Raw genomic sequence first — 21,629 nt, 5'->3', positions numbered from 1 at the left:
AAGAAGGGAACCATGGATAATTCTGGAAACTATAGACTGGTGGGTCTTGTGTCAGTGGTGGGGAAATTACTGGGGAGAATTCTTAGAGGTAGGATTTATGAGCATTTGGAAAACTATTGCCTAAATTATGGGAGAGCCAACATGACTTTGTGTGGGGCAAGTTGTGTTTTACTAATTTGATTGAGGTTTTTCCACAAGATGACGAGGTAATTTATGAAGATAGAACTGTGGATGTTGTTGACATGGATTTTGATAGGTTCCTCATAGGAGGCTCATCCAGAAGATTAAGAAGCATTAGATCAATTGGCTGTTTGCATCAGAACTAGAATTGCCCATAGAAGATAGAGTGGGGGTCTAAGGGAATTAACTAGCTGGAGGTCTGTGATTAGTGATGTTCTGCAGGGATCTGCACTGGGACACCGCTGTTAGTGATGTATATAAACAACATTCCCTTTAATTTTTTTATATAGCTGCACAGACCAACAATTGCTCTGGGCAAAAAAATCTTTACATGGCCTGAAAACTGTGTTGAACTTGAAATTAACATATAAAAGAAAATTCCGGCGGTGTGGCAACAAAGGCTACATGCACGGGAGCATTTCAGTTACTGTGCAGCTTAGAAGGAACAGTATATGGAAATGACCTGGATGAAAAGATTAGTCAGTTTGCAGATGAAACAAAGATTGGTGGTATTGTGGATAGCATAGATGACCAGCAAAGAATACAGCATGATATAGATCAGTTGCAGATATCGGCGGATGGCATTTCAGCTTGCCAGTTGTGAAATGTTGCACCTTAGTAGGTCATGTTACGTTCCCAGTAACTGGGTGACTTACCAGCAAAGATAGAGAGGTCCGCTGAAGTCTGATGGTGCTATTTTCAAACGTTTTTTTATTTATAAAGGGGCACAAACGTATGGTTAATACAAAACATTCAGATCATATACGTCGTCAAAACTCAATCTAAAGCACAGGTATAGTAATAATCAATCAGAAATAAGCTCTATCGTTGTCTAGGGGATAATACTGAGTCCAATGGAATATAAGAGTCACTCAAAATCTGCAGGCTTTCCCGTTTTGGGAACCACTGGCATTTCACGTGTTGGAGAGAGAGAGTGGTGAGAAAGAAGGAACACTTGCCCGTCGTCTTTGCAAAGCAAATCCGTTAGTTAAAACGGTTTTCCTTTGGTTTCAGCCACAGACTCCCGATCCGGAATCTAACGCACGTGGCTTCCTTCAAAATGGCTTCCCGCTCCGACGGGAAGCGCTATCGTGTCTTCTTCGTGTGTCTCCTTGGTGCGTCTGAGGCCCCGCCTCGGCAGCCCACCTTTTATCTGGACTGGCAGGGTTGTAGATGTCAATCAGGGTGAGGGTGAGGCAATCTTTCCCCCATCACCCAGCCCACGTTGCCCTGAGGGTTTGCACGTAGTCCAGTCCCTTATTCCACCAAGGTGTCTCCCAAGACAATGGCTATGTCCATGGCTTTTGTCTGGCTGAGAGGCCAGCCCACATTCCAAACCGTAAGGCTTCTCTCTCTCTCTTGCGATTCTCACAAAGGAGGGGGCTGGGGTCATAACAGTCAAATGTAAAGAGATGGTACTGTTATGTACCCTGTAACTGGGTGTCAGACCGGCAAAGATAGAAGTATCCGTTGGAGTCTGGTGGTACCAAACTAAAGGTGTCTTATTAGTAAACTACACAGTACAATATAAAAAAATGCAAATATACATATAAAACAAGTTAGCAGTAATAAACCTAAAAGTGTAGGAATAATAATAATCAATAATAAACAAGCTCTATTGATGTCTAGGGGTAAATGAATTGTCATAGGAAAGTATAGAGTTCAGTTCATCAATGCTGAAGTAGTTATGGTTGTTGTGTTGAAATCGTTGGAGAGAGAGAGAGAGAGAGAGCGAGCGAGATTTAACAGCTACAGCAGCCAAACCTTCCGTTGCTTTCTTAATCTGTCGTATCGTTGTGGCCATTCAGTTATGACCCCTCTGGTCTTCAGCTAGACCGTTTTTCTGTGGTGGACTCGTCACTCTGGCATGAGTGGACACACACACAAGTCCCCACCAGCCCTGCTGTAACACTGTGAGCTTTACTGACCGATCTCCTGGTTCGGTCTTTGAAGCCCCCACCTTTCTGTGGGTTCCCAACACTCTATCAGTGTCCACTGGTGTGTCTGAAGGGTGTCTCTCCAGACCTGTCTTTTATCCCCACTCACGGGGTCTCAGCTATCCATTAACTCTGAATGACCGTGTCCATCAAATCAGGCCACTCCTGCTGTCTCCTGAGGAATGTTAATGAGCAAAGTACAGTCCTTGTAGTAAAAGGTAAATAATCCAGAAAGAGTCATAATACAGTAAATCAACAGTCTCTCCTTCCCTCTCTTATCTATAGCAGATGTTCTTGCCTGGGCTTTATCTCTTTCTCTCATTAGCAGCATAACAACAGCAATAGTTCGTGGTTCTCAGGAGGGGGGTTGGGAATGGTTAACTCTGCACCCCATTGTCCATCAGGTCTGTCCATCACTCATAACAGTGCACTGTTCAGGGCAAGACCCTTAACAGTTTTGAGGGGCAGAGGGATCTTGGAGTCCACGTTCATAGCTCCCTAAAAGTAGCTACACAGGTTGATAATGTGGTTATAAAGGGATATGACATGCTTGCCTTTATTAGTTGAGGCATTGAGTTCAAAAGTCAGGAAGCTACGTTGAGCTTTATAAAACTTTAGTTAGTCTGTGTCTGGAGTACTGCATACAGTTCTGGCTGCCCCATTAGAGGAAGGATGTCGAGGCTTTGGAGAGGTGCAGAAGAGGTTTACCAGGATGTTGCCCAGATTAGAAGGTATGCGCAATGAGAGGTTGGACAAACTTGGGTTGTTTTCTCTGGAGTGGCAGAGACGGAGGGGGGGATCTGATAGAAGTTTATAATATTATGAGTGGCATAGACAGACAGTATCTTTTTTCCCAGATTTGAAATGTCTACTATGATAAGATGGACTATTGATCTTACAATCTACCTCGTTATGATCTTGCACTCTCACTGTGTCTGTTACACTTTATCCTGCTTTCTTATATTGTTGTACCTTATTTGTTCCACCTCAATGCAGTCAATTGATCTGAATGAACAATATGCTAGACAAGCTTTTCTCTGTTCCTCAGTACATGTGACAATCATAACCAATTCCAATTCCATTGTGATACTTGTACCTGCTTACTGTTTTGGCTTTCGTGGAGGTTGAGTGATTTAAGTTTGAGAATAGCAGCCTTTTCTGGATAGTATCTGAGTTCACTGAACACAAACTACTTACGCAATGACAGTCTATAACACACTTAAAGGGTTTTTGGCTATACTGTATAAATGCTAGATTTTTCTTCCTCTTTTAAGTGTATGATTAGTGGTCTGGTGAAGGACAGCAGTGAGGGAATTAGTAGTTTGTCCCATTTCCTTAGCCAGAGTAAAATCTATAAGACCACATGACATAGGAGCAGAATTGGGCCATTTGGTCCATTGAGTCTGCTCCACCATTCCACCATGGCTGATATATTATCTCTTCTCAACCCAGCCTTCTCCCTGTAACCTTTGATGCCCTTACATTCAGGAATCTATCAACCTCCACATTAAATATATCTAACAACTCGCCCATCACAGCTGTCTTTAGCAATGAATTGCACAGATACACTATTTTTTGGTTAAAGAAATTCTTCCTCATCCCAGTTCCAAAGGGACGTCCTTGTACTCTGAGGCAGAGCTCTCTGATCCTAGACTCCACCACTATAGGAAACATCCTGTCCGTCCACTCTATCTAGACCTTTCAATATTTGATATAATGTGAAGCAAAAAGGGAAGAACATTTAAAATCTGACAATAATTGACAGAGAACGAAGCAATTCCCTGGATGAGCCTCCTGATGAGTTAAATCCTGTACTGAAGTTTGACCTGCTCAGGTGATTTGCCATCTTGTTCCTTTCCTTTAGACTGTACTGATGGACGAGCCCCGGTTCATGGAGATGCAGAGGGAGCTGAATCAGCTGACCATTATTGCAGCTGCCCTGCTAGTTATATACAACATGACCGGTGCTGCCATTTCAGGACTCTCGGGATTCTTGGACAGACTGAAGGGGATCATTAAAGTCTTACTGACAGGCATGCATACGCAGTAAGTGATTTATTACATGCTTCAGCTATTTATGGCTCTGTTGATTTGGATTTCACCATTCAGATGGTTTTGTCAGAATATCTAAATCTTAGTTTCAAAGAACCATTTGATTACACAAGAAAGGTTAGTGTAGGTATTTTATTTTTATTTTTTATTTAGAGATACAACGCTAAATAGGCCTTTCGAGTCTCACCACCAGTTTAATCCTAGCTTAATCATGGGGCAATTTACAATGACCATTTAACCTCCTAACCAGTTGGTCTTTGAACTATGGGAGGAAACCAGAGCATCCAAAGGAAACCTAGGGATGTACAAACTCCTTACAGAGTCCACTAGAATTGAATTCCAAACCCTGATGCCCGGAGCTGTAATAGCATTGCTTGTGGCACCCACTGCATATTTATTGCCTAGTTGACCAATAATCCCTGCCTCCTGGGCTTTCAACTTGAATGTATGCTTGTGCTAGAGGAGACACACAGGACATACAGCACAGTACAGGCCCCTCAGCCCACCATATTATGCAAGCCTTTAAACCTACTCCAAGATCAATCTAACCCTTATTTCCCCACATAGCCCTCCATTCTCCTTTCATTCTTGTGCCTATCTTAAGAGTCTCTTAAGATGTTTCTAATGTACTTTCTTTTACCACCACTCTTGGCATTGTGTCCAGTGTACCCACCACTGCATTTAAAAGAATCCTACCTCTGACATCCTCCCTAAACTTCCTCCAATTGCTTTAGAATTATAAATACAAGAAATTCTACAGATGCTGGAAATCCAAAGCGACACACACAAAGTGCTGGAGGAACTCAGCAAGTTGGGTAGCATCCATGGAACTGAAGAAATAGTCAACGTTTCAGGCCAAGACTTCTTTAGGACCTTTGTTCTCTTCTGTTCTCCTTTTCTATAAAATCGTATCAGTCTTTCTTAAACCATGATGCTGACTTGATTTCAGTCAATAACGTTCCTTGACTTGAATCTTCGGACTTCTTCCTGCCCTATATTATTCAATGTTTCTATATATAAGATTCTCTTTGTTCTGGCCCTCTGAACCACCTTCCCTTATGACAGGGTAGTTAAGAACCCATTTTTAAATACCCCGTCAAATCACCACCTCATTTGTTTTCAAGAAGGGTCTCGGCCTGAAATATTGACCATTTATTTGTTTCCATAGATGCTGCCTAACCTGTTGAGTTCCTCCAGCATTTTGTGTGTGTTACTTTATTTCATCATGCCAATATATGCTGTACTCTTGAATATAACACAAGTTCTGATGAAGGGTCTTGGCCCTGGTCGTCAGCTGCTTAATTCCCTGCATAGATGCTGATTGATGTGCTGGTTTCTCCAACACTTGGTGTTTGTATTACTTAAGATTTCCAGCAACTGCAGAATCTCTTGTGTCTATGCTACTTCAGCTACAGTTTGACTACATTTTGAGTGTGGATGCAATATAATATTCAGTAAATAAGGAATACTACCTGTGGGCATATTGCAGTCTGTAGGACTTGATATTGAATTCTCCAACCTTAGATAACTTTCTGTTTGTTTCAGGATTGACGATTTTTACCTTCCATCTCTTCCTTTGTTCTTTCTTTCAGTTCCCAGTGGGCCAGACTCTATAGTATTATCAAGATTTTAACATTAACATCACATTATTAGGCAAAAGAGCTTAACTGCCCTTTTATTGCTAGATTATTAGTCACAAAGCACTGCAGCCCAAAAACAGGCCATTCAGCCCATCTAGTCTGTGCTAAACTTATTTGGTCTAGTCCTATTGACACGTTACATGGACAATAGTTCTCCATGTACTTATCTAAATTTATCTTCAATGTTGAAATTGAACCCATATAGTTATGTCACCCTATCACAGAGGTTCCCTTTGTTACATCCACTGCCCTTTCCATCTTCTGCTCTCTTCCTGAATTCAGATGAAAGGTCTTCAATCTGACACATCATATCTCTTTCCATGAATGCCGCCTGAGTGGCTGAGATTTTCCAGCCATGAAATTTGGTGTTGCACCTCATGTTTCTATGGAATGGTACATCTGCTTCAGTCTCATCAATTCTGATCTGTCACCTAACCCCATTCATATCCGTCTCTTTCCCATACCCTCAATACCTTCATACAAGTCACCTCTGCATTACAGATTGAAAATTAATGCTTCACCTAGTACCAATTGTCATTTTTAGAAAAGAACTCCAAAGTTCAACCACCCCATAGATGCTAGAGTGTCTCTCAGCCATTGAAATGGTAACCTCTAATTTTCAATATCCTGTACCACTTACTGCTTCTCTCCCTTCTCTCTTCCACTCTTCTTCCCTCTTCTCTATCTTATCTGTGTTTATTACCTTCTCACACTTTGTCTCTTCCCTTCTCCATCTTCCTTATCCATTTCCCACCAAGTTCCTGTGCCCTTTCACAACCTTTCCCTCCCACTCTACCTTCTCTCACACCTCCCCTGCCACTGATACTTCCTCCACGTAGCTCTCCTCTCCAGGACTGCCAACACATTATTTATGAAAATCCTAACATAGAGAATTAAAGCTTCTGCCTGTAAGGAGTTTGTATGTTTTCCCATTGACTGCATGGGTTTCCTCCAGATGCTTCGGCTTCCTCCCATAGTCCAAAGATGTGCCAGTTGGTAGGTTAATTGGTCATTGTAAATTGTCCGGTGATTGCTGGGTGATGTAGCTTGGAGGGCTGGAAGGGCCTATTCCGTGCTGTATCTTAATAAATACGTTAAAAAATATATATTGCAATCAGTTGACCCCGCAGACTGTAATATTGGGAATGCTCTCTGACTAATTTTCAGAATCAGAATCAGGTTTCAGGTTTATTATCACTGACATGTATTGTGAAATTCAGTGTTCTGTGGCAGTGTAATAAACAAAAAACTATAAATTACAAGAAGAAATATTCCAGTATTCTTGCTTATTCTATGTAAAAGAAACAGAGAACCTTGAGTGATGAAATGAACTGATTTATTTTGAAAATGCTGCATTTCCAGTTCCTTCCACCTTGCTGAGGCCATGACCAGTATGAGTGAGCAGATCTGTGTGGAAGTGAACCACTGCTTAACTGAACATGGTTTCTCACTACTACCCACTGAAAAAGAGATGGTATTGAAAGGTCAAATCCAGGCCGTAGCTAGTCCGGATAACTCTGTTCGCAAATTAATAGGTAAGAATGTATGTTGAATTACATTAAAATGATTTGTAGTTGTAACTTGTACATTTGGCAGTCCAGACCAGTCAGTGTTGTAGGATGGCCTTTGTTGAAGCTGTCTGCCAATCAGAAATGCTTCAGTTGCTGCACAGAATCTAATAATTGACCTGAATCCAGAAATCAAAGGATTGGAGGATTGATTGGAGCCAGATAAGGTGACTGAGCTACGGGTGGGCAAATCAAACGTTCGAGCTGGGCCTGGTCACATTGGCAATTATCTAGCTAAAAAATTTTGTAAACAATTGTCAGTGAGTTCTTATGTTTCAGATGACGTTGTCTAAAATAGTAGAGTCAAGCAGATTAACCAGGAACTTCTAAAAGATTAGATATAAATATGAGCCCTGATGAAATATCTCAGCCTGAAATATTGTAGAAGCTGCATGACCTGCTGAGTTCCTCCAGCATTTTGTGAGTTGCTGTGGATTTCCAGCATCTGCAGAATCTGTTGTGTTTAGATAAATACCTTATGTTGTGCAAATAAATGTTTCAACTCTCACAGTATCAAGTACCTCCAACCACCACCAGGACAGGCTTCCAACCCTTCTAAGAGGGCGGCTGTCAATTCCCATCACTGGATTCCAACAGTGATCCTTTATGCTCACACATTATGTGATTGCACCTGTTCAAACCTCATTTCAGTTTTACATTCTAGCTCTAGAACTATAGAAGAACTAATTTAGAGTGTGTTCCATCATAATTGAAAGTAAATGATTACTGTTTTTAACAGTTACTTTATTAATTCTGAATTTACAGTTCTGATGTAGCTACAGTGGAAGAAGGATTATGTTTTTAAGTTTTGGTTTTATTCTTTTCCAGTCTCCACAGAGCTGTTTGGAATCTTAGTAAATCCCTGGTTCTTGACTGGATTGTGACTTGGATGTTCCAGTTTGATTTTTTTTTAAAAAGCCTTTTTCTAAGTAATCACTCTTTGCAACTCTCCACTTTCATTTAGATTTTTTTTCTTTTGCCAGATTCACGAATTCAGACTTTTCTGAAGATGCATCTCATGTCAAGCAATCCAAAATCCGTTTCAGTCCCTGGAGGGCTTAGCCCCGTTAGAACAGAACTGGAAAAGATAACAGTTAAATTTCTTCACCTGGTGAATTATAACAAGATGGTCTTCAGTCCTTATTATGACACTATCCTGGCTAAAGTGCTCCAGAGAAACGAGACACAGCTTCCTGGAATGGGTGAGAAGGAGCAATGATCATGAAATCTAAAGCATTGCACACTGAGCAACAAGATCTTCCCATTTGTGTGTCTCTCCACAGCTGATTTCATTCTCTTTATGGTTTGGGAAGGGAAAGTTGTGAAGAAATAGCTGATTTTGGGGTAATCTGAGGCTTGGGGTGAGGGGGAGTATCCAGTTGAGCTTCGCTGTTTGTGTACAATAGGGATGGTGTTTTTAAGTAGAGATCCAATTCTCTTCTGAGATAGTCATTTTAAATATTTCTTCTCCAAAGCTTGTCTCCATTCCCCTCCTCCATCCCAAAAACTCAGATTTAAAACACCTTGAAACTTTCACTAATTAGAGGCCCAGTGTGACTAATTGGTGAATAATTAATTAATAGAAAGAGCAGCCCTTGGCTTTGGTAAGTTTAGACAGATGCCATGATCTGGTGATGCATACCAGACAGTGCAAGAGGCTCACTGCACATCTCTGGGCAGTGCTTGTGTCTTTGGTGAATACTGGTTCTAGTTGGTGTGGTCTGATAGTAGGAACCCCCATCTCTGATGAGCTCTTGCATAATGAGAAATGAAGCACCTCTTTTTGATGCATCTATTTAATTGAACTGTAATCAACAGAGAACCTCCCTGTGGCAACAAGAATGTCTTTGATGATACAACTCTTATTTCTAGAGTGTAACTACAACCCTTCAAGCCTTCATTCCACCCTGTATTCAGGTCAAGAGATATCACTCTTTCATTAACTTATCTAGATTTCCAACCTCGTCATCCTTGGCACAAATCCATTCCAGAAAACCTTCAAATACGATATTGTGAAAATAGAAAGCCCACTCACACTGCAGTTATGCCTGAGTTGGAAGCATAAAATGGATATTCATGTACCATTCAACCTAGTTTGTTGCTTAAATCCATAGGGAATATTTTAATCCTTCTCTTTTGTGGTAGTTCAAGATATACTATAAAAAAAAGGTACCAGATGTTTTTTCTCTTATATTTATATATATATAAATGAATGTCTAACAAGCTGACACAAAAATGGGATTATTTTTGGGAGCACTGTAGAAACGGTTTAAAATGAGGATATTGTTTTGAACAGCACACACAAAATGCTGGTGGAACACAGCAGGCCAGGCAGCATCTATAACAAGCACTGTCGACAGTGCTTCTCCTTTTAGATGCTGCCGGGCCTGCTGTGTTCCACCAGCATTTTGTGTGTGTTTGAATTTCCAGCATCGGCAGATTTCCTCGTATATTGTTTCGATTTGCTTTTATGCACATTACTAATTACTGAATAGTCATCTTTATTTAAATGAAAGCATTTGAAACATAGTGGCTGTAAACTCAGTATTTTCCTTACTGCTGGTTGTGATCTAGTATCATTGCTTGCTTGCTGAGCATTCATTATGCTTGCCTCTTGTGTACTGTTACAGAGACTGGCAATGGAAACAGCATATATTGTACTGACTACAAGTTGTACTTTACCAGTGTAAATACTAGTAACTTATTTTGTAAAACTTGACAATGGCCACTGATTTTTTTTTCCAGCTGCATGTTTCCAGAATTTTGCAATGTACAGTGGTAATAATGTATAGTATTTAAAGAAAAAATGTATTCTGGTGTAATTAAAGGTACATTGAGTGGCAGTAGTAGTTTTATAAAGAAACAACAATAGGTATGAATGTGTTTATACAGGTGATGCACTGTGGCTCTGACCACAAGTGTTTGTGTTGATGACTGTACATTTAGGAATGCCTTGGTCAAGGTGGGTGGGGTTGAAATCAACCTCCTGTTATTAGAGAGCACATTAGAATTATTTTGAAAGAGAGATCTTTAAAAAAAGGGTTTAATGTAGGGTGATGTATCACCATAAAAGACCAGGCAGGGCTCTACTATGGTTCAGACATGTCCTGCTATTCACTGATAGTTAACTACATCCTCACCCATTTCTAATTCATCTCTTTATCTTCTCTAAAGCCCCAACATCTATTGCCCTCTGTCCAGCTCCCAGCAGAGACTGTATCACCCTTTGTAAAATGCCTGATGCTAACAGCCAAAAATTCAGCTGCAGCTCTCACACCTAATGGAAGCCCAGCATTGCACAGGTCTGTCTGTCATTAGGCCAAATAAACTTGGTTTTAGATGTGTTACGAATGTGCCACAGCTCTGAGGGGCCGAAGGGTGCGGGGTAGCCCCCTCCTTTGTGAGAATCGCAAGATCACTATTAAGTCAGTTCAGGGGACACAGGAAATGAGAGAAAGGCATGCAGATCCACAAAAGGGTTGGAATGTGTCCTGGCCTCCGAAAGGTGGACCCATTGATACCGGCTATTGTGTCTTGGAGACGGACTTGTGTATTGCATCCTGCAAGATGCATTGAAGCCCCCCCCCCCCCCCCCCAGGCAATGAACCGAGGGGGAGGTTGGTGGAGGGATTGCATCATCCCAACCTGATCGACATCTGCGACCCTGTGAGTCAGGATAAAAAGAGGGTCTGGGGGAACAGCCCCTCAGACGCACCAGAAGAAACGCTAGCAATCCCGTAATAGCAAAAACCAGTGGAAGGCCACGTGTGTCCGTTTCCATTTGCCCCGGAATCGGTGGCCTTTACCACGGAAGTACGGTTTTTAGCTAACAATGGGGTAATCAACTCCCAACGACTCTCGAAGGATTGACATCATAAAAGGAATGGGCAAGTTAAACCTCCGTCTTTCTCTCCAACCAAAGGCTGCAGCCTACAGCTTGACTGAACTAAAGTGACTTTTATATTTCCATCGGACAATACATTATCCCCTAGACAACGATAGAGCTATTTATTGATTATTATTATACCCGCGCTTTTAGATCTAGTATTGATGACGTATATTATCTGTGTGTTTGCACTGATATTATTTTTGTGTATTTCTATCAATAAATACTGTTAAAAATAGTACCATCAGACTTCAACGGACCTCTCTATCTTTGCTGGTAAGTGACCCAGTTACGGGGTATGTAACAGATGTAAAACATTGATCTGCCTGGCCGTGAACTATCCGTGACGGAAGTAGCCAGAGATTTTTTTTTGGGAAGTTGGAGGGACTGCGTCAATCTGCAGCACTTTCATCCGTCCCATCTCTGAGCAATGATAGTGTTGCTTGTGGCAATGAATAACCCAGAGGCAAGAGAATGGAAAACCTTTTGAACTGACTTTATACTAACTACTTCAGTTCAACTTAAGATCATGACTATTTCAGCCAATATAAAGTTTTGACTATAAGGTGAAGCCAGTCCTTAGAATGTGGTAACTGATTTTCATGTATTGAGAAGTGAGAGTATTAGTGCATGAAGAAGTGGTGAGTTGGAAACCCATTCTTGATTTTAGAGGTTAAACACTTGCATGCCTGTTGATCAATGACTCTGATTTCCAGCAAAATGTTTCAAGCACAGTGTACGTTTTCTACACTAAATGAAGGATCAATTATAATCTACAAATAGACATTACTTTAGATGTTGACAGTGGAAAAGTGCTTTTCAAAATGCTGGATTATCAAAGAGTATTTTTTTTCTTTGGCACATTTAAGATCTCAAGCCTTCTTTAAAAAAAATAGTTCAGAACTAAAACCTAATTGTGAGCTACCAATTAATTCCATTACCCATTTTCCAGCAGCCTTCTGTTTTTTATAGTATATATTAATTACGTTTTTAACTGTTCCTATTGAATTTGTTTTCACAAGCTAACAATTGTTTTTGGAAAAAAAATCTACAATGAATTGCAGAAACACAGGCTGTAGGCTTCTGACAAATGACAGGGTGCTGAGTCATCTTTCCATTGTGCCTGGTCTGGCAAAGCAGTAAACCTGTGTAGCTCCTGCCATTCACTGTAAGTTACCTTGCCTTATATGCTTAATAAAACGTTCATTGATTTCTAACAATACCTGGCTGCTGCGCCTGCTATTTAAAGACATAGCAAAGACACTGAGCATCTCACATACATTAAGATAGCAAAAAACAAGAGTCAGAGTTTAAATGCATTTTCTGTCTTTATTACAAAGATTGTGTTCAGGCTCTCAAATTACAAAAGGAAAAAGGTTACCTTAAATAATGGTAAAATGACACTTGGCAGGAAACCACATGGCATAACAGTTGTAGTTTATGGGATAATAAAATACCTTCCCTTGTATTTGCACCATCCAGTTTTCTTTTAAAAAAAATGAAACAGACAAATAAAACAAAATCACAAAGATTCACAAGTTGCATTTTTGCATGGAACTAGATTGCAGCTGAAATGTTTGCACTGGCTGTGTATGGGTGCAATGTCTGGCGATCAATACCAAAGTTTATTATTCTGCCGAACAAAAGCCTCTTCAAAAATGCAGTTTTTCATACAGAAGAAGCCAGGTTTTATCCAGTTTTTTTTGTCCCCCTGTCCGGATGAGCCACCTTACTCGAATGAGGCACAACAGTGAAAGCACAGTCTCATTTCCACAGGCAAGTGAAGACACAGCTCATTTCTTGACAGCTTAAGAATGACATTCAGCTCCTTCAAGACATAAAATGCTGCTGGTAGAGGTTTATCGGACTCGCTTCTGCTGGCGAGCCCTGTAAATGTCGTGCACAGGAGGTGCCACCGCACCCTTTTCCTCCTCTTCATCAGAATCTTCATTTGCTGCCCTTTTCAAGGGCTTTTTAATCACTGCATCATTTTCTATAGGTCCATTCCCTTCAGCAACTGTTTCCGCTTGGCCTCCAGTGATCAGTTCAACAGCTTGTTCAACGGCTTGAAGAAATTAAAAGGCACACATTAATAAACCAATCTTTCGTGGGGTGGGGGGAATGAAATTTCAGTGCTATCATTACCATTTCAAGTTTGTTATTAAAATTAATGTTGAAGTGGTCTTTTACATGAGGATGTTGTTCATGTCCTCTTGAATGTCTTCAAGAGGCTGCATTTACATGTTCTGCATAGTGTTTACCTCACTTGCTTGTTAATTGTGCTTTCATAGTCTACAACCAGTCCTAATTCTAAGTGAATGGAACACAACCTGTAAGCTGAGGAATCAAATGGTTCCTTGTTTCTGACAGAAGAAATCAACGATCAGGTCACTTTGGGATCCCAGGAACACCGTACTACACAGTTGGAAACGTTTTCTCACCTTCAGAGTCAAAACTGGACCCCATTGATATGTACCTTTATACAGGCTGCAGCCATCAGCAAAACCAACTCATCAGCACACCTCTGAGGTAATTAGGAATAGGTGATTATTTAACATATTTAATTACTAAAAACTGCTGTGGGTTCACTCTAGGTGAAAAAGATAATACTTGCCTTGTCTAGCTTTTTTTAAATCCCCAGTTTTCAGTACCAGGTTTAATATCACAAATTGTGGCTGCAGTGCAATACATTTAAAAAAACTATAAATTACTATAATATAAGAAAGCTCATCTGTGTCGCTACTTCTTTAGAACACTGAAGAAGTTTGGCATGTTCCCTCTGACCCGCACCAATTTTTAATTGATGTATCACAGAAAGAATCCTATCACAACCTAGAATGGCAATTGCTCTGCCTACAACCACAAGGAACTGCAGAAACTTGTGGACACATCTCAGCACATCATGGAGCCTTCCCTCCATGGACTTCTTGCTGCCTTGGTAAAACAACCAAAATACTCAAATCTCCCCTTCAATCCTGAACCTTGTCCTCAGCCCCTACCATTGGGCGGAAGATTCAAAAGTCGAAAAGCACAGACTACCAGGCTTAAGGACAGTGTAAGAGCAATGTATCTATTTTCTGAATTTTGTGTAACGCTTTCATTTTGGGTAATTTATCATGTGGGTTGAGCGTGGTACAAGTGAAGAGTATATTTTTGTCACGCTTTGTCTTAGTTTGGTTTAGGTTAGAGCAGGGGATAGGTGGGGAGAATGATTTTTTTTTGTTGACTGCTAACACCTAAATGTTAATTGATTTAATATGCTAAGATTGTTTAAAAACACTTAAGTATGTTTAGACTGCTTATTTCATTCTATCATTAGTTTTAGTTTCATTAGTGTATTGTTACAAGGCTGTTCATCTTTGCTGGTTTCTTTATAAAGGATTGAGCATACTTTCTTCGACTTAGAACTTTGTTACTCTTGGAGCACGTCATAGCTTCAAACCCCATGCTTAGTCTCTGAGCAGTTTTGGTTTGTTTTTGTAACCGCTACAGACAGCTTCTATCTTTCTGTTTTAAGACACTTGAACAATAAAATGAACTGTTCACCTCACAGTCTTATTCTGTTATGACAATGCACCCTATTGTCTGCCTGCACTCTCTGTATTGTAACACTTCATTCTCACTCCGCTATTGTTTTACCTTGTACTATCACAATGTATTATGCTGATGAATTGAAGTGTATGAATGGTATACAAGACAGGTTTTTTTTTACCGTGTCTCGATACAAGACCAATTTACTAATTCTCCTGTTCCTGAGCAACGTTCTCTGTAACCAAAGAAATGCTGTTCATTTAGCAATTCTGGGCCTCTTATCTAAAAATGGATGTGCTGACATTAGAGAGGGTTCAAAGGAGGTCACGGTAATGATTCCGGGATCGAATGGTTTGTCATATGAAGAGCATTTGATGGCTCTGAGCCTATAATCACTGGAATTTCAATGGGGGTGACCTCATTGAAACCCATTGAATATTGAAAAGCCTTGATAGACTGGATATGGAGAGGATGTTTCCTGTGGTGGGAGAGTCTTAAGACCAGAGGACACAACCTCAGAATAGAAAGAAGTCCTGTTAGACCAGATGAGGAGGAATTTTTTTTAGCCAAAGAGTTATGAATGTGGAATTCTTTGTCACAGGCGCCTGTGGAGGCCAAGTCTGTTTGTATATTTAAGGCAAAGGTTGATAGATTCTTGATTAGTCAGGACATGAAAGGATGTGGGGAGAAGGCAAGAGATCGGGGCGAAGGAGGAAAATGAATCAGCCATGATGAAATGGCAGAGCAGACTCGATGGGCCAAATGGCCTAATTAGCTTCTATATCTTATGGTATAAAATCATGAAGGACCGAGAGAGTGAAAGCATCAGTTTTTCTCCCAGGTTTGGGGAATCGGAACTAGGGGTTTAGGTTTAAAGTGAGACGGTAAAGATTTAGTAGGGACTTCATGGGGCAATTAATTTTTAACAAAGGGTGCAAAAATAGAATGAGCTGCCAGAGGAAGTAGTTATGCAAAGTACAACAGCAATTTTAAAATGCTGTTAAACAGGTTCATGGAGAGGAAAGGTTTATAACTAGCTTGGTGGACACCAGGTCCAAATTAACCATTTGGACCAAAGGGCTTGTTTCCATGCGCTACAACTCTGACTCAGTGTTTCCAGTCACAAGTAACCCAGTCTAATCCCACAGACCTGCATGCTTTTTAAATGCAGCAGAAGAGAGAATGCAGAGCTGGTAATAATGAAATCCTTTTTTAGCAGGAGAAATTAAAAGGAACTGTCTGGACCCACATAACACCACAATTCATTGAATGATAAAAGTCATGAAAGATGAAGGGGTTTAAAGCAAATACAGTTTATTATGCAAATATTTTAAGACTTTAGAGATATGAACTTAAAGTTCTGTTCATGCTTTGAATTGGACAGTGAGAATCATGCAAACTGAGATAGTAAACATTCCTTTGCTGTACTCTTCCAGAGTACAGTTAAAGACAACACAATGTGGACTTTAAAAGAAGTACAAGGGTTTGAATTCCTAACTCTCAATAGCATTTAAAATAAGTACCTCATAGGAAACATTCTATGTCATCTGTCGTAATATTGTTAAAAAAGTCAGTTGTAAAATATGTCAATGCTTTGGGCTAACAGTTTAACCAGCTTACTTGAACATAATCAGTTTCTTCAACATTTGTACAAGAATGCTGTTAAGACCAAGACACTGGGTATATTTAAAGTGGAGGTTGATAAGTTCTTGATTAGTATCCAAAGATTACTGACAGAAGGTAGAACAGAGTTGAGAGGGATAATCAATCAGCCATGAGTGGACTCAGTGGGCCGAATTCTACTCCTATGTCTAAGGAAAGCAAAGACAATTTCAGAAGAAAGTGCTGATATGTGATCTGATATCTATTGCATGGCTGAGTGCTCATTGTTTTCACCAGAGTGTCACAAAGTAGCAGCAAAGAATATCACTTACTGTCTGGTAACTGGCAGCGACGCAAAACTTCAATTAGTTCATCAACTTGAACAAATGGCCCCTGTGGGAAAGAAGTTTACAAATATAATGAGATACTGAGTAACTATCAGTTCAACTCATTGAAAAGAGAGTTTTCCAGTCACCACATTCTTCAAACTCTGCCTCATTTCCTTGTGTCAGTGTCCAATCCAACACATGAACATACAATATATAGAAAGGGCTCAATTAATTAACAAGAAGATGGAATGGTTATACAGTGAGAAGGAGGTAAGTGTTGCAAGTGCTGGCTTCCCATACTATTGAGTGCAGAGGAACTGTGGTCCTGACAGGTCAAAGACTCCAAGAAACCTTTTGTTCAGTAATTCTGCCAAGATTATAATCAGAACATATACAACATAGGCCACGATATAAATCACTTCTTTAAACAGGAATTTAAGGCGACTACAAATTGCAAAAGGAGGATTTGATCCTACAAAACCTTCACATCAATAACCTTTCATCAGAAAAGTTAAAAAACAAGCATGGTTCAAGATGCAGAGGAGGGAGATTGAGAGAGACTGAATGCCATTTTGCCCTCTATTGGTGTGGTCAAACATGGTTATTACATCCTAGCCGTCTATGCGATACACAAGCCAGGACAGCACAATATGGAGAGCAAGCTGTTGCCACGCAGCAAGCTCCTCCTCTCCACGCAGCTAATGAATCCAAAGGAACAGCAGAGACCCATACAGTTTGGCACCAGTAGCATCGCAGGAGTTGCCAGTCAGCATTGAACTCAACTTAGGAACTACAGCTCCGGAGTTTTCCGTGGGGTTTTCTCCTGAAGCCTTCCCCATGAATGGGTATAGCCACAAGGCAGCAGAGATTTGAGATCATTGTTTTCCTTTCACTAAAAGAGCTGCCAACCACGACTGATGAGCCCTATTTTCCCGAAGTGACTGATGTTAAACCACTAGGTACCTGCTTTTGCCACTTCTGTCAGTAGAAATTGGTTCTGCCAGGCTCAGTAGCTCAGTCACATGTGAAGGCCAGGACTTGGCTTCAGAGGCTGTTTGGGAGACTACTCAGAGGCTATTTGGGAAAATTAAATAGATAGTGGGAGCATCTCCACCCCACCCCACCCACTGGGCTGTGACAACCTTAAGGAGTTACAGAAGTCCTTAAGAGGTTACTCTGACTTTAGTGACAGAGCAAGAGGTCCACTACTGGGCAAATCCTCCTCAATTCCCTCAGCGTTTTACATGTCTGCTCATTATAGTTCATGTTTCATGGACACCTGAATTGGGGTCTATTGAAAATGGTCACTGCTGAACTCACCTGGAAACACATAGGTGGTGGTAACAGTTTCATAAGCAGCACAGATGCTGGGGGTACAGGAAACACTCCCCCTGGGACAGGATGGAGACCAGGAGCTGTACAATAACAAAAAGTGTTCAAGTATTACACTTTTTAAGCAATGATTAAGCAAAGCACATCCTGACACTGGTCTTGTCAGTGAGCCCATTAAATAACTGACAATATTGAAATCAGGAAATAAAAAGCAACATCAGTCACTTACGTGCCAGGTGTCGGGGTTGGAAAGGAATCATCTGGTTTGTGTCAGGTTTTGGATACTCTGGCTTTCGGTCAATCTCATCCTTCATTATGGTTACAGTGGAGGGGGTCACTATGGGGTCTGGGATAATGGCCGTTAGCTTGGTTCGAGAGACGTCCTGGAAGGAGGCAAATCATTGTATTTAGTACGGTGGCATCAACATAAGTTTGTAATGACTGTCTGCTGCTCTCAGGTAACTGTAGTTCTGTGTGTTAGCCAACAGTTCTTCACAGAGAGCCCAGCTCACCTCGAGTGTAGTGTTTTATACTGCACCAGAGTTGTCCCATTCAATTGTCACATCTCAGCCTTTAAATGCAAGAGACTTGCTCTCTGAATTTGCCCATTATCTTTCATAACCTTTAAGCTGTTTGCCTCACTGATTTCCTGTGGTACTAGGTTCCACATTCTAACTGTAAGGAATCCTTCTGTACTTTTCATCTGACTTGTATTCACAAACTTTGGTTTTGGAAACTCTCTTTCAATTTTACTTAGTGTGATTTATTCACCATTTTATAGACAATAGGTGCAGAAGTAGACCATTCGGCCCTTCGAGCCTGCACTGCCATTCTGAGATCATGGCTGATCATCTACTATCAATACCTGGTTCCTGCCTTGTCCCCACATCCCTTGATTCCCCTATCCATAAGATACCTATCTAGCTCCTTCTTGAAAGCATCCAGAGAATTGGCCTCCACTGCCTTCCGAGGCAGTGCATTCCAGACTCCCACAACTCTCTGGGAGAAGAAGTTTTTCCTTAACTCTGTCCTAAATGACCTACCCCTTATTCTCAAACCATGCCCTCTGGTACTGGACTCTCCCAGCATCTGGAACATATTTCCTGCCTCTATCTTGTCCAATCCCTTAATTCAATCTCCTTAATTCCAGCGTGTACAAGCCCAGTCTCTCTAACCTCTCTGCGCAAGACAGTCCGGACATCCCAGGAATTAACCTCGTGAATCTACGCTGCACTTCCTCTATAGCCAGGATGTCCTTCCTTAACCCTGGAGACCAAAACTGTACACAATACTCCAGGTGTGGATGCCCTGTACAAATGCAAAAGGATTTCCTTGCTCTTGTACTCAATTCCCTTTGTAATAAAGGCCAACATTCCATTAGCCTTCTTCACTGCCTGCTGCACTTGCTCATTCACCTTCAGTGACTGATGAACAAGGACTCCTAGATCTCTTTGTATTTCTCCCTTACCTAACTCTACACCATTCAGATAATAATCTGCCTTCCTGTTCTTACTCCCAAAGTGGATAACCTCACACTTATTCACATTAAACGTCATCTGCCAAGTATCTGCCCACTCACTCAGCCTATCCAAGTCACCCTGAATTCTCCTAACATCCTCATCACATGTCACACTGCCACCCAGCTTAGTATCATCAGCAAACTTGCTGATGTTATTCTCAATGCCTTCATCTAAATCATTGATGTAAATCGTAAACAGCAATTTTAAACAACAATATGTCAGACTCTAGAAACAGAAAGGACAACATGAATAGCAAAATAGAAATTGTTTCTAGACCATCCTTACTGAGATTTTTTTTGAAGAGGTTACAGGGAGAAGAGTCAATGGTCATGCATTAGATACATTCCTATGATTTTGATGAGAAACTCATAAAAAACCAACAATTAAGGTCAGAGAATGTGAAGTCAGAGATAATGGAATGGATCTATGACAGGCTTCAGGGCTGGATGGAGAGCATGGGAGTAAAGGAAGAATGCTGTTCGTAGTGAGAGAAGAGTTTCAAACGCCATTCAAAAGGTTTCAATGAGATCCCCCCTCATAATTCTGAATTCCAGAGAGTACAAACCCAGAGTTATCAAGCATTCCTTGTATGATAACCCTTTCATTCCCAGAATCATCCTTGTGAACCTCCTCTGAACCCTCTCCAATATCAGCACATCTTGGATGAGTCCAAAACTGTTCACAATACTCAAGGTGAGTCCTCACAAGAGCCTTATAAAGCCTCAGCATCACATCCCTGCTTTTGTATTCTAGACCTCTTGAAATGAATTGCATTTGCCTTCCTTACCACCAACACTACCTGCAAGTTAACCTTTAGGGTGTTCTGCACAAGGACTCCCAAATCCCCTTGCATCTTAGATTTTTGGATTTTCTCTCCGTTTAGAAAATGATCTGCACACTTATTTCAACTACCAAAGTGCATGACCATGAATTTCCCAACATTGTATTTCATTTGCCACTTACTTGCTCATTCTCCTAATCTGATGAAGTCCTTATGCAGCCTAGCTGTTTCCCCAACACCACCTGTCCCTCCACCCTATCATCTAAATCATTGATATACAGCATAAAATGAAGTGGTCCCAACATAGACCCCTGCAGAATACCACTAGTCACTGGAAGCCAAACAGAGAAGGATCCTTTTATTCCCACTCGCTGCCTCCTACCAATCAGCCAAGGCTCTAACCATGCCAGTAATTTTCATGTTATGCCAGGGGCACTTAACTTGGTAGGCAGCTTCATGTGTGGCACCTTATCAAAGACCTTCTGAAAGTTCAAATATATAACACCCACTGCATCCCCTTTATCTATCCTACATGTAATCTCCTCAAAGAATTCCAACAGGAAGACCAGATTTTCTACCAGGCTCTAAAGGAAAAGTGACACTCACACTCAAGTATCCGCAGTGATCCAAAGTTCCTAGCAGAACGGTTCCTCTGTGAACTGATTAAATTTAAGTGCAGCAACACTCAATCAAATATTAATAAAAATTAAAGCAGATGTTCCCCTAGAGTGGGGACCAGCTAGCAATGTTTTGAAGAGAAAACCTAAGCTGTAGAACAGTACACGTGACATCAGTGTGAAAGAAAACCATTAAAGTGCCCAATGGACGTAGCAAGGGATTATTATGGAGTTTCAAGAAGAAAACATTTCCAGGATCATTAAGGACATAACTAACTGAATGGCAACTTTGTCAGTGCTGCACACATCCCAATGGAAGGTACATACCTTGTATCCGAGAGCTTTAAGTTCACTGTTTGAACAGGGAAACAGGTCCATGAACTTGTATCTGTCCACCAGTAACGCTGTTTCCTTTCCTTCATATTCCTCCTTAAAAGCAGCAAACCTCCTCTTTTCCACCTTCAGAATACTGGCTAGGTCTCCAATGTTACTTTCAAAAGCTAGAAATCGTGCCCAGATCTCACTGTAATGGTGACAACAGGAAGAGAGAAAAAGTAAAATTAGGGTGCAATAATTAGACTTGTTGCAGGTGAGGTCACACTTAGGTTAGAGAAGCAACACCTCAATCTATCTGGAAAGCCTTCAACCTGATGA

At 40.9% G+C, this 21,629-nt stretch overlaps 2 protein-coding genes across 4 annotated transcripts in view; one reads left to right on the top strand and one right to left on the bottom strand.

Annotated features, from left to right (window-relative positions):
- Positions 1-12,483, top strand: part of tcp11l1 (t-complex 11, testis-specific-like 1) — a 47,652-nt gene extending 35,169 nt beyond the window's left edge. For both annotated transcript variants that reach the window (XM_073049823.1, XM_073049824.1), the window contains 3 exons: positions 3,982-4,163; positions 7,172-7,344; positions 8,361-12,483. In XM_073049823.1, coding sequence (XP_072905924.1) covers positions 3,982-4,163; positions 7,172-7,344; positions 8,361-8,596 — 591 coding nt within the window. In that variant the 3' untranslated portion in view covers positions 8,597-12,483. The remainder of the gene's footprint in view (positions 1-3,981; positions 4,164-7,171; positions 7,345-8,360) is intronic.
- An 89-nt stretch (positions 12,484-12,572) lies between these two features.
- The window catches only part of cstf3 (cleavage stimulation factor, 3' pre-RNA, subunit 3), a 109,477-nt gene continuing 100,420 nt past the window's right edge, over positions 12,573-21,629 (bottom strand). For both annotated transcript variants that reach the window (XM_073049820.1, XM_073049821.1), the window contains 5 exons: positions 21,303-21,498; positions 18,287-18,440; positions 18,046-18,140; positions 16,729-16,789; positions 12,573-13,328 (listed from right to left, as the gene is read on the bottom strand). In XM_073049820.1, the coding sequence (XP_072905921.1) occupies positions 13,123-13,328; positions 16,729-16,789; positions 18,046-18,140; positions 18,287-18,440; positions 21,303-21,498 (712 nt within the window). In that variant the 3' untranslated portion in view covers positions 12,573-13,122. The remainder of the gene's footprint in view (positions 13,329-16,728; positions 16,790-18,045; positions 18,141-18,286; positions 18,441-21,302; positions 21,499-21,629) is intronic.

Source organism: Hemitrygon akajei, chromosome 6, assembly GCF_048418815.1.
Source record: "Hemitrygon akajei chromosome 6, sHemAka1.3, whole genome shotgun sequence".
Classification (NCBI taxonomy): Eukaryota; Metazoa; Chordata; class Chondrichthyes; order Myliobatiformes; family Dasyatidae; genus Hemitrygon; species Hemitrygon akajei.
The sequence above is the reverse complement of the archived record's forward strand: the minus strand, read 5'-3'. Positions and strand labels throughout refer to the sequence as shown.